At 37.2% G+C, this 13,465-nt stretch overlaps 1 protein-coding gene across 1 annotated transcript in view; it reads left to right on the top strand.

The window, feature by feature from the left end:
- GAK (cyclin G associated kinase) overlaps nt 1-13,465 on the top strand; it is a 56,587-nt gene that overhangs the window by 22,779 nt on the left and 20,343 nt on the right. Inside the window, 9 exon segments of the mRNA XM_017735334.1 lie at nt 615-664; nt 764-912; nt 4,586-4,708; nt 6,486-6,619; nt 7,601-7,827; nt 8,339-8,427; nt 10,771-10,850; nt 11,202-11,395; nt 13,245-13,403. Of these exon segments, the coding sequence (XP_017590823.1) occupies nt 615-664; nt 764-912; nt 4,586-4,708; nt 6,486-6,619; nt 7,601-7,827; nt 8,339-8,427; nt 10,771-10,850; nt 11,202-11,395; nt 13,245-13,403 (1,205 nt within the window).

The following is a 13,465-nucleotide window of genomic DNA, read 5'->3' as shown; positions in this document are numbered from 1 at the left end:
GTAGGGAATCAAGCGGGGCACCCATCGACTCACCAGCTGCAAAGGAACTTCAGTCCTGGCAGTGACAAGTCTGGTGGTGGTTTGAGTGTGACTGCCAGAGTCCTTCCTGAATGGCTAGCAGGCAAGTGTTCTTAACACTCTGTTGGCGTGGAATTTGGATATTGGGCAGCATGGCCATCTGCCAGATAGTAACATGCCAGAGTTACGTAATTTAGACTTTGATTTTGAACTAGTAGTCTTTCTTTTAAGCATTGAGATAATCTTCATTAAAGATGTTAATGTATCCTCATTAGGCTTTCAAACTGACACCCTACGGTGAATATTTATCGGTAAGAGCAGGGGCTGGAGGAGTGAGTTAAAGAGTAAAGGAGGCATCTGTACAAAATCCCACAGATGGTTTTGGTGCAAGTTATTTAAAGGGGTAACTGCTTATACACAGTATCTGTTCTGAAAGCTCTGTTCTGAAACTCTTGAAGTGTGAGGTAACAAGCCTCAGATGGAAGAAATGAAACATTATTCATGGTGGTGTGTGCAGCCTGAAGAGAGATGGCTTTTAGACTTATGGCTTGAACGGTTATATCTCCCAGTATTAACGCCGAGTTGTTCTGTTTCAGTTATGCAAAAGGAGACTTGGATATATCATACATCACTTCCAGAATTGCTGGTATGATAGCTGTATCTTTCTTAAATATAATTTCTCATTGTTCTTATATAATATAATTTCTCATTGAAAAATTTCACCTTCTGTTTGTTCTGTCTTCAGTGATGTCCTTTCCAGCGGAAGGTGTGGAATCTGCTATCAAAAATAACATAGAAGATGTGCGGTTGTGTCTGGACTCTAAACATCCTGGCCATTATGCTGTGTACAATCTCTCTCCAAGAACATACAGGCCTTCAAGATTCCATAACAGGGTGTGTATAATTTTTGTGTATTTCTCTAAAAGGCCTTGCAATAGAATGTTTTCATGATACCTTCAGCTTTTTATTGTAAAATAGGTTAAAGTAGGTTAATCAAAAAGATGACAAAAGAATAAGTATAAACACAAGCTTGAAGAGTAACCTTTACTCTGCTTGTCTTTGCTTTAAATCCAGACTTAACTGGTAGCAGACTAATCCTTAATCTTACTGACTAAAGTCTGTTTTTTCTCAGATGGTGGTATCTTTGAAAAAAAGTCCAGGTACCTTATGTGTTTCAAATTTAAGTGGAGAATCCTTAAAGTAATTAAAGTCTTACTAAAATTTCAATCTCTCGTGTATTCTGCCATTTTCCTTTATCAAGGATGTGGTGACTGATTTGCATAACCTGTTCCCTGGAATTTCTCCTTGTCCCACTACATACCATTTGATTCTCATTATGACTCAGCCATAGCTGACTGATTCTTCCCACTGTCGTCAGTATTACTGTAGCTTAGCTGAGCCTCCATCACCCTTTCTGGCAATTTCTCTGATACTAATATGAAGGCGTTGCCTAATTCAGCCACAAGGTATTGAGAACATCGTGTTAGGTGCTGAGGTACTGGACTTCAGTCTCTGCTTCTAAGTAAACCTCAACTGTCCTGTAAGAGGCTCAACAGTTGAGACTGTTACTGTGTTGTGAATTGTCCAGCACCTTAACAGTCTGTAGTGATCATGCCCCTTCCACACAATATTATCTGCTAAGAAGAGAGTCTAGAACCATTATTTATTACAGAATAATAATGCCTTTTGGGCCTTATTATGCAGAGCCATCCTTAGCATTACTTCAGTTGTCAGAGTTGACTTAACATATCAGGGTGAGGTATATTTAATGTATTCTTTCTGGTGCTATCACTTCCTTTTGTTTCCTTGTAAACAAGATAAAGGACTGTCACACATGAAAGAAATTACTGCCTCTTTGGATGAATGCAATCAGCTTCTTTATCTGTATCTGGTTCAGTATGAGGTTAAGGCAGAAGCTATTCAAGATGGGAGGCAAAAAAAGCTTGATTATGCAGGACATCTATTCATAATTTTTTGTAGCAGGTTCCTCAAAGCAAAATGTTCAGCAATTCTTTTTAGCACTAAATTGGTGCTAATTTAGTACTAAATGGAAAGTCTGATGTAGTGAACTGATTTATTCCTCATCCTACCAAGTGATCAGTTTGTTTGTGGAATGATAAATTCTGTGACTTGGAATTTGCTTACTCTGGAAATGGATTTTTTGGTTATGCAAGTCTGAGGTGTTTATACACCTGATATTTCTGATGTGTTGGTACTAAGAATGGTAATATGATTTTGGTTTTGTTGGGAAGTCATAGTAGGTCATAACTTGTTGAAACATTACAGGTTCATGACAACTTTAGGAAGGCAAGTATTTTACTTGGAAACAAACTCTTTAATTGTATTTGGGAATGCTGACCTGCCTATATTTAAAATTGAGATCTCCAACAGTACTCACTAACTTCATTGCTCAGTGCTGGATGAGAGCAGCTGTGTAGGAACCCATAGAAGCTTAGTTTTACTTTAGTGCCTGCAGAAGATGATAGTGGCAAGCCTTAAACATGATCAGAGAAGAACAGCTTCTAAAATTCTTAATTCTGACACTTTGCTTAGAAGGTATTTGTGAAATTACATATTACTGGTTTCTTGCTGTTTGCTATGTGTGGAACTTCTACAAATTTCTTTAATCTTGGTTAAAATTAATGGTAGTTTTGAAGTCTTCTCTGCTAGTTTTGAGTCTTGCTTGGAATGGGTTGCTCTGACAGTTTGTGCACTATCCATCATTCTGCTAATTATCGGGACGCTTTGAGCTTAAAGCCAAAGAAGCAGAAAGTGGTGTTGTTTTTCTTACATCTTGTAAGAAAACTAGGGTTTGAGTAGAAAGTAAATGGTAAATAAAAAGGAAAAAAGTTAGTACTCTGCTTTTTTGAATACACCTGTTTTTCTAGGCTCTGTTCTGTTCTGAAGCTGCAGTGCTTCAATATGATTCTTTTGCAGTGTTGTGATTTAACTTCAGCCAGCAACCAAACCCACACAGCTGCTACCTTATTTCTCCCTGGTAGGATTGGGGAGAGAATCACAAGCTAAAAGTGAGAACTTGTGGGTTGAAACAAAGTCAGTTTAATAGGTAAGGCAAAAACCACAGGTGCAAGCAAAACAAAACAAGGAATTCATTTGCCTTTTCCCATGGCCAGGCAGGTATACAGCCATCTCCAGGAATGCAAGGCTCCATCATGCATGATGGTTACTTGGGAAGACAAAAACCATTGCTGTGAATGTTTCCCCTTACCTTCTTCCCCTTACCCAGCTTTATGGGTTGGGCATGATGTCCTGTGTAACGGAATATTCCTTTGGATAGCTGGGGTCAGGTGTCCTGGCTTTGTCCCTTCCCAGTTTCTTGTGCACCCCAAGCCTGCTTGCTGGTGAGGTGATGTGAGAGGCAGAAAATACCTCAACTCTGTGTAAGCCCTGCTTACCAATTAAAAAAAAAAATCCCTGTGTTATCAGCACTGTTTCCCTCACAAATACAAAACACAGCCTCATTTAGTTACTATGAAGAAAATTACTTCTGCTGAAACCAGCACACACTACTGTTGTAATGTTTGAGATGTACTTAAGCCCATGTTGAATCCTGTGGCGAACAGGGATAGAAAGGACTTTTTGCCTTAGCTTTTCTTTGTTTACTGGTGACTTTACATAAGCTTGCACTAACAAAGGAATGTGCTATTTAAATCTCTTACAAAGTGATGCTTTCTGAAATTATCTTATTTATAAATTAAAATACTAGAGTACAATGAAAAGTTGTAGGAGACTTAGACTGTTTATTTCAGCCTTTTTTCCTGTGCTTGGCACAAACACAATTTTTTGTGATAATCAGTTCAGGTAATTCATCTCAGTAACCCTTGACCTCCTTATCTGGATAGGAAGACATGTTGCTGATAGGAAAACTTGGTCTTCAACATCTGGCAATTGCGGTTGAGACTTAAAACAAAAAGAAGAAGCTTCGTTTGTAACTTGCTTCCTTGATCCTGAATATATCTACTCTTTAGGTGTTTTGAGTGCCCCAAGAATCGAGTTTCATATACTACATCCTTACTGGACAGTTGATTTCAAGGATATAGGTACTTAGCAGTAAAGCTGATTTTTTGTTAGTGTTTTGAAGCACCAAAGGAATATTACTGAACCATTCAAGCTTTTTGAACAAAGGACAAATATTAAAAGAAGCCTAATCTTTCTTTTTTTTGTTGTTTTGTTTGGGGTTTTTTTTTGTTATTTGTTTTTGGGGTTTTAAAACTTTTTCTGGCTTAAATATATGTGCACAAATTAAGTTGAAAGCTGTTTTACTTTATTCCTTGCTTTAAGAATATTTCAGATAGTAATCTGAGTTGTTGATACTTCTAGTGCAGCAGAGTTGTAGGCAGTACTGAAGTTTTATTGCACTTCATTCTAAAAAGTGGTGTTTACACTGTGTAACACTACTTTTGTTGAGCATCTTGCTTAATTTCAACATGAAGGTGGCAATAAAGTGTAAAATTGCTTCTTAGACATTTGCATAACCTAAGTTGTGTATATGTGACTATATAATACTGTTTCTCACATCTACTGTCTCTTGTCTCTCTCACTGCAGGTTTCTGAATGTGGCTGGCCAGCAAGACGAGCACCAAATCTTCAGAATCTCTATAGCATATGCAAGAACATGCATTTATGGCTGAAACAAGACCAGAAAAATGTTTGCATTGTGCATTGCCTTGTAAGAAATTGGTCTTAGTCTGAAGTGCTTTGTTCAATAGAGCTTTAAACTGTAAATAAGGGTGCTAGTATCCATTCAGTTGGGGACTGTTACTGGCTTTCTTTGATGGAAGCCCCAAGGTCAATTCTTTCCTACTGTGTTTGTAGGGAAGTTACTTGCATCAATTTTCTCCTTAGGGAAATTAGTAGGGTAATGTAGTCCTTGCTTACTTGCATTTAGAGTGAAATGCAGTGTAGAGGTGGTATTAAGGCGAATAAGGTTGTATTAAGATATTTGGGAGAAAAAGAAATCAACTGCACTCTTTCGCTATTTGCTCCCTTTTTTTGTCTTCTGTGTGATAGATGGGTGTACACTGCATATCCCACTACTGTCCATTCAGAATGTAATCTGTAGCCACAGAATGTCAGAAACTGACTGTGAGACTTCTGGTTTACTTCCTTTTGCTGGCAGCAGATTGCTCTGTAACTTTCACTATTCTCCAAAGTATTATTAACTTTGATACAACCAAAAAAAGCAATAAAACTGTCTATAGAGCCACTTCATGTCAAACATGGTGTGGGGGAGGAATGAATTTAAAGGATAGTAACTCTGCTCAGGTTTTAAAAATGAGGTCACTCTTACACTTAAGAGAATTGAATGTGAAATTTTGACATTTTACTGTACAGTAAAAAGAGAAACATGACTGTGACAATGCTTGCAATGCTGCTGGAAAGCATTCAAAAACCTGTTTGTTGATATGGTATAGCAGTCAATAGGGAATATCACTATCAGAGTCAAAATCAGGATTTGTTAATCTGACAAACCATACTTGTGTGTTATGCAGTGTTTTGCAAGTAAAAAGTCAGTTAATGTCATCTCCTGGAAACCAACGTATTTTTTGGTGCTGCTGTGAGGTTAGGCATCTAGTTCTATATTAATGTGATACTTCTAATACCTCAGTGTCACATGATTGTGTCAAGTAGGTAAGAAGCTCATGTGATGAATTAGCACCAGGTTTTGTAACATCTTTCCTTCGAAGTCTTTTGTTCAAGGCACCTAACTCATTCATTTTCCTCACGTGTGAGGGAAACTTTTTTATATATGTGGCTGTGTGCCAGATGTGATGTAAAAAGTGTACACCAGGACTATCAGAAATCAATGATAAAAATTCTGTTCCATGTTGCTAGCAAACAAACCTGGAGAAGTGCTGTTTTGTTAACCATTACCTCTTTCAAATCTTCTGCCTTTTAAAATATAGGGATGTATCTATGGATATGTATGTAGCTGGGGTTCCTGCAGAAAGAAGTTCAGTGTTTTAATCTCCTTCTCTTGGTTTCTTGGCAAGCTATTAACAGCTTTAGACAGAAGTCTAAAGAGTTTAGTGTGGTTTAGTTCTTCTGAATCTTTGTACTTCCCTTTGAGCAGAAGCCCATGGCTGTCAGTCAAAAATAGCACTGATCTGGGATTTCAGATAGCAGCCAGGAAACAAACCTAAAAAATGGGTATTACTGACAGTAAGGTAAAGAACATCAATTGAAAATTTCAAATAGTGTTCAGCTAAAGTAATTATTCGCATTTGAAGAAGAAGGTAATACGTAATATATTTTGTGTTGTGTGGAAATGAAATGAAAACATCTCACATTCAGATACAAACTTCAAATCAAATCATGGCACTGGACCTTGGACGTCACGACATTAAATAATGACAGGATATAGGATACATAATAGGATGTTCTTCAGTAACTTGTATAATGCTTTTTCCACTAGGTTTACTAACAAAGCTATTTTTTTTTATTAGGATGGAAGAGCAGCATCTGCTGTTGTAGTTTGTTCCTTCCTGTGTTTTTGTCGTCTTTTCACTACTGCTGAAGCTGCTGTTTATATGTTCAGTATGAAACGCTGTCCACCTGGCATTTGGCCTTCTCATAAAAGGTACTGTTGAAGCAAGTAGTTACTAAATTCTGAATATGGCATAGGATGTTTTTAGAAAGATAGATTATTTCAGTAATGTCTGCGTTCAAACGTGTTTTTCCACGTATTTTGCTTTATTGTGTATAGAAGGTAGTTCTGAATTTTCTGAGCCTGTAAGTACCCATCAGAAGTGGGTCAAGTATGACCTGTAGTGAAGAAGTGTCAGGAATGAAGACAAGGGTATGCAGAGCTTTTGAATGCTTTCTTAATTACACAATCCTCTTCCACATGTGTAAGAATTACTTCATATTTCCTGGTTGTTACAGTAGGTTTTATTGTGTCAGAACACTGCAAGGTCTATGGGAATACCAGAAGTTTTTTCAGTCAGTTGGGTAAAAATGCCTAGTGCTTTTTAGAGGAGTGTATGCAGAGGTGACTTGCATATACTTTGACAAATGTTTTCAACTGGTTATTTGATTTAATTTGATAGATCTTACAACCATAAAGTCTGAATAGCAAGTGACACTGGTAGTAAGGGTGTTTCCTACAAAAAGGATTAAATTTTGAGGGGTGGGTAAAGTATTAGTTCACTATAAATGACAGATTATGTTTTTGTACACATTTAGTTTGAGTATACTTAAGGGGTTCTCCACAAAATAATACCTATTAGGACAAATTTAAAGCCTTTAGGAAGATTTGAGTGATCCATTATGTATAAGACACAAAATAAGTAGTTCTCCTAGTTTAGTGTTTTAAGACCTTTTGAAATAGCAGCTAGTTTGTTTTAGAAGTCAATATATGTAAAGCTACAAACCCTTTTGTGTCATTCTATCAGGTTTGAAAATCTGTTCACTGGAGGTGGTCTTAAGTGTTCCCGCTGTTTCACTGTTAACACTTACCAAGGCTTAGCGACTGGATAAGAACAGAAGTAACTCGCTTGTGCCTTCACCCGTTTCTTAGAATTTTGTGCTCTGACTAAATGAGTACCTTCTGGTTTGGCAGATACATTGAATACATGTGTGACATGATGGCTGAAGAACCCATTATTCCTCACAGCAAGCCCATCCTGGTCAGATCAATTGTCATGACTCCCGTTCCGCTTTTCAGTAAGCAGCGTAATGGCTGCAGGCCTTTTTGTGAGGTTTATGTGGGGGATGAAAGAGTAGCCACTACGTCCCAGGAATATGACAAAATGAAGTAAGTACAGATTACAACTTGCTCTGAAGCAAGTTTTGTTTTTCTAGATTATACCATTTACATGTTTCTAGATTCCTCTGTCCCCTTTTACCTGATCTTGAAAGGTAAATCATCGGGAAGAGAATGTGGTTGTTACAGCAGCTTGGATCTAGTCTTGCAGAACAGTGGGTGTGATGGTGGGGTGGCACCCTGGACACTGCAAGACAGTGAGCAAGACCCTCTTCTCACTCCATGTGATGTAAGACTGGGAACTTTGATCCCTGATGTACTTGTGCTAAGCACAGTGTTATGTCTCAGTCATGGAAACTGTAAGGATCCCACAGGCATGGCAGCTGCAAGGTGACTGCTTATTAGCCCCTGTAGAGCTCTGGTGTCTGTACAAGAATTGCAAATACTAACACTACTAGATGTGGGTAATCATAGACAAGAGAAATGAGAGAATACAGAAATCTGTCTAGCTTTTCAGCTACTGAAGGCCTTGGAGAAAGCAGGCTAAATACTAAGGTAGTACTCCGTTTAATCTCTTTTAAATTAAATAAGCAGTAAAACCACTGGGTATAACAGTCCAAGGAGATGTTCTCATTGTGATCTATCATGCCAGGTCAACTCTAGGAGGACGACTACAAGCCAAGGTAATTGATAAATTTAAGAGCCTAAATGGAGGATTTGCTTTTTTCGTTGCAGTTTTGTATCCTACTAGTTATCTCCTAAGTACTTTGCTATATTTACTGTTCTTCATTCATAGAAATGTTTGAGGTTTTCATTCACTTGTGAATTCAACCTTTTCAAGCCTTCTGAGTATGTCCACTCCTAATGCTGTACATGTAGATGCTTTCGTAAGCATTTTTGGAAAGTACTTCAGTATTGATAATTATTATATTTGTAAGGAAAGCCACTAGCCAGCTTTTTTGAGGCAGCAATTATTGTCTGTTAAGTTACACAACGTGCCAGAACTTTTTGATTCTGTGCGCACAAACTGCAAACAAAGGAAAAATACCACTCAGCAGAAAAGTGGGATTCCAGAGACTGCCTATACAAAACAGGCTAGAAAAATCCATGTGGTTTTATAACCTATTTCTAAAGTTAGGTTCAGTTTTTATAGCTAATTTTCTTACTTTTGTTCTACTAGGGAGAATGCATATTTTCTTTTTTAATTCAACTATGGATGCAAATAAGATCACAAGAAACTTGTTAATGAAGCCTGTCTTCAAATTTTTTAAAAGAGAGGCATGTTCTTTTTTCTCCAGATGAGTAACCCAAATTAAACTTGGAAATCTGTGTAAAAGATAAGGAGGGGAAGTGCAAAGTTTAGAGCTTGGAGCTTTGTGGAAATTGATCCAGTTTTTCAACCAGTTTCTGTACATGTGGGACATGCATATATATTCATACATAGTTACTGTTACTGAAATTGTTTTCCCTATGGTTTTTTTCTGCTTTGTGAGTAGGAAGGTGAGTATCAAATCTTGTCATGTTGCAGAGGTTCAACAAAACCTTCCAGAACACCTTAAAACTAAAAACTCAGTGAAATGATTCCTTAATGTACAAAAATAACTACTGTATGGATTAACATCATCAGGAAAAGGGCATAAAACTGATAAAATTTAGTGAAGGTTAGGTTATGCTCCTTGTACAACCTCACCTTTATTCATGATAGAGTTTCTTTGATGTGGTTTCTCTGGCATTTATTCACTAATAGAAAAGACTAGAATTTTCTCAGCTGTCAGCTATAGCACGATACATCAACAGTGTGTGTTATGATCTGGGTTTGGAGGTTTGATGGAACAATATTCAATGTGTCCTTAGTTTTATGTACTGTAAATTGCCCCCTGAAGTTCTCTGCAGGTCTCTTACAGAGATCAGCCACCACATTTCAGGATTTCTCTTGTGTTTAGAGCTGAGCATTGTGAATGTCTTCTGCTTGCTCACAGCTAATTTGAGAGAGGGTTTAGTTTATCTTCTAGGAAAGCGATGGTAGGGATGGAAGAATCAGAGAAGCTCTCTCCAGTGTATCCATGTCTCTTGGAGTAAGGAGCCCAGCACTGGACACAATTACAGATGGGGCTTCACTGGTGCTGAATAGAGGGGAATGATCAGACCCCCTTAACCTGTGGCAGTGCTTTTTGTATTATTTGATTTCTGGCTATGATGTTCGGTAAACGCTCATTTACAAGGAAAGCTTTCATAATTCAAATTATTGTATCGTATTTTCTGGACTATTACTGTATTACTTCTTTGTAAGAACTGGCAAGACTATTTCACAGGTGTTGTAACTAAGGCTGGGAAACAAATGCGGGCTACATTGATCAGTGAGCTGTAATTTGGATTTGTGCAAGACCAGGAGCTACATGAATCTTCTATAGTAGCCTTTTCTGGGCACTCACATTCCCATCAGGCATGGGAAAGTAGTTTTTCTCTCAACACTTGAGTGATTAAAATGAGTCAGTTCAGAAAAGCCCTAAAATTCTGTCTGGAATGAATGGCTGACTTGAAGTTGCACTTGAAGAAAAAAACCCTTGCACGCCTTCTGAAGTGCTCTTTTAAATGTGCTACATTTAAAACTGTTTTCAGTCGATTCCTTTATATGTGACATAAGTATATTTCTTGGCTACTGTATTGCACAATGGATTTTTCTGAGCATGTGTTACTCAGAAACGGAACAAAGGTCATGCAATTTTAGCCTCCAGAACAGGATCTGGAAGTACATTAGACTTTGGTGGTGTGTTTTGAGGTTAGTGATGAGACGTATCTTACTGAGGGTCATTTGGTTTATTAGTGGTAGTAATAGATCTATGTTCTGTCTCAACTGCATTTAAATCTTTCAAGATAAAGTATACTGCTAATTAAATGGAAGTTTTTTGTAGCAAAGCAAATACTAAAATATTTTAATACAGTTAATACTTTGCATTATGTTAAAGGCAGAACATTGTACATACTGTTCGTGTTGGTTTATGCAGTTTCCTGTTTCTTTTCAACAGATGGCTTCAATGAAGATGTTTCAGATTCAGTTCCATACAGGTTTTGTGCCCCGAAATGCCACTACAGTGAAATTTGCCAAGTATGTTGACACCTTTTTGTAGGAGACTGGAAGAAATTTTCTTTGAAACTGCTTAACCTGCCAAACATCAACATATAGCAGGGAGAAGGAAATATAGTCAGTGTAGGAAGTAGATGACTTTGATTGCAGTAAGATTATTTTGTTTACTCACATTAAGGAAACTAAATGTTTTGTTAATGATACAAAAAAACCCTGTGTGCAAAAATACCACCTGTTTAAAATGGGAAAAGTAAACAAATACAGCATTTTTTATGTCTTATACTAAATGCTTTGAAGTTTTGTTTTGGACTGCAGTAGGTCTAATCCAGTTAGCCCTCAGTATCAAGAAACTTCTTGTCCGTGTCTTTACAGGTATGATCTGGATGCCTGTGACATACAAGAGAAATACCCTGATTTATTTCAAGTCAATCTGGAAGTAGAGGTGGAGCCCAGAGATAGGCCCAGCTGTGAACAGCCACCTTGGGATAACATGAATATAAAGGGACTAAATCCCAAGATCCTCTTCTCCACCCGAGAGGAACAACAAGAGATTTTATCCAAATTTGGTAATGAATCCCTTGAAAAACTAAAGAACGTGAAAAAATTTTCAATGTACTTAGTGTTTGAGGCTTTTGTTTAATTTTTGATATTCCATTAATTGAAAGAAATTTAAAAGGTGTTTTTTTTTGTAAATACCAGTTTAAAATATGCTTTGTATGGAGGAGCTTAAGTTATCCTCCAGTAGTGGATTATAATTATCCCTGTCTTACTTTCACTGTGCTTACTTGTGCTTGCTTTAAAGCTATGAATAGGCCATTTGCAGGGAGGGACTTTTAGCAAATGGAATTGTAAAAGTCGGTATTTGTAGACACAAATACTTGAAAGAGATTTATTTGGCTAAACTGGCATCAGTATCATTTCAGTTAAAATTATGTGAGCATGCCTCACAAATGGTTTTAGGTAAGAATGTTTTTATCAACATACTTATGCATAGCCATGTAATGTTGTAATTAATTTCCCCAACTTTTCCTAATATGTTCTAGCAGAGTTTTTTTGTTAATGCTGCTTATTCAGTGCTTCATCTGTAGATGCCTGCATTAATTCCAGTTAATGCTATTCAGTATCTTTCTTCTTCTCCTGATATCAGTAATTAGCTTTTACATTTTCATCCAGGCTCTTAAGCCTTCTCTGTGTTTTGAGGATAAAGAGGCATTATGAAGATTACTATGGTGATTTTAGTGATACGTGAGATCTCACCCTATGTTAATGTGGTACATGTCAAGTACGTTTCTTTTCATATAAGGTGGTTGCTGCTGGCCTTTTTTTCTTTTAAGCAGGATATATGTTGTTTGTATTATGATTTTGACCATTTTCTATTTAACTTAGCTTAATCCTATTGTGAACACAACTCTCAGCTCTCTAAAGCTAAGGTGTGTAGCTTTGCATCATTGTTACTCTTGTGTTCTTAAGTCGCTTCCATTTTCTGATTGATACATGAAATGTAAGGATTTCAAATTACACTGAAAGTATTTCTTAAGATTGGTGGGAAGGGAATAGGACAAAAGCAAGTGCTGTGAAGTGATTTTATTAAACTTGCCATTAAAATTGAATTTACTCTTTCATTAGTCATGATCTTTCATGTATGGTTTGAGACATACTATTTATTCAGCATCTCTGAACTAAAACTGAGAATGTGGAGGAAGAGTGAAAAAGTGCTCTACTAGTTGCGTATTTCAATTTAGATAAATAGGTTTCTCCCAGCCATTCATCCATTTTTTTCAAACAGTAGATGAATATTGACTAATTTAGGAAGTCTTCTTAATTTGCCTTGAGAAAACTTTGGTTTTGAGAGCTAATACAAGAGTAGGTAACTGCCCTACTAGGTCTTACACAAGAGTCAGTTAATATCTGATTTCAGTAAAATAAGAAATATAAGAAGCAGTTAATAGCAGCATACAATGTATTAACCCCTTTTGTGGTGTTTTTTAATAGCTCCATGTTCTTCACTAGCTTTGTATATTCTGAGTCTTTCTACAGCTGCATTTGCTTTTTTCTGTTTTTCTGTCTCTTATTTCAGATACTGTTCATAGCTCTTGCATGTTTTAGGGGATGGTTGGTACAAGTGAGGTGTTAGTTACATTTTTCTACAAATATAAATAGAATGCTTGAGTGTTACACTATGATTCTGATTTAATGTCCTAGTTCAAAACAGGATCTTCCCAGTTTTTGCAGTTGAAACAAAGTTAATAATGCTAATTTCAGAGATGGTGGGGGCAGGAATTTGCATTTGCAGAGCAATAGATTGGAGGTAATTTGTCTTCCTACAGCAGTCAGCCTGAAAGATAAGTATCACCTGCCATGTGGAGGATTGAGAAGTTTCTCTCTAAGTGTTCTGGCTTAAATTCTGTTTTATAGGGAAACCAGAGTTGCCTAGACAGCCAGGTTCCACTGCACAATATGAAGCAGAGGCATCCCAGCTGGAGCAGTCTTCAGAAAGTGCACCTACTGATACAGAATCCCCACACAGCGGTAGTACTGATGCCAATAACTTCTTTCACTCTCTGGACTGGAAAGGTACAGGTTTTCCTCTGAAGTAACTGTGTGGCTTATGTTTGTCTTGTATGCTTTCCAGTGAA

The sequence above is a fragment of the Corvus brachyrhynchos genome, unplaced genomic scaffold (assembly GCF_000691975.1).
Source record: "Corvus brachyrhynchos isolate BGI_N302 unplaced genomic scaffold, ASM69197v1 scaffold22, whole genome shotgun sequence".
Lineage (NCBI taxonomy): Eukaryota > Metazoa > Chordata > Aves > Passeriformes > Corvidae > Corvus > Corvus brachyrhynchos.
Note: the sequence above shows the minus strand (reverse complement) of the source record. Positions and strands in the feature narration are given on the sequence as shown.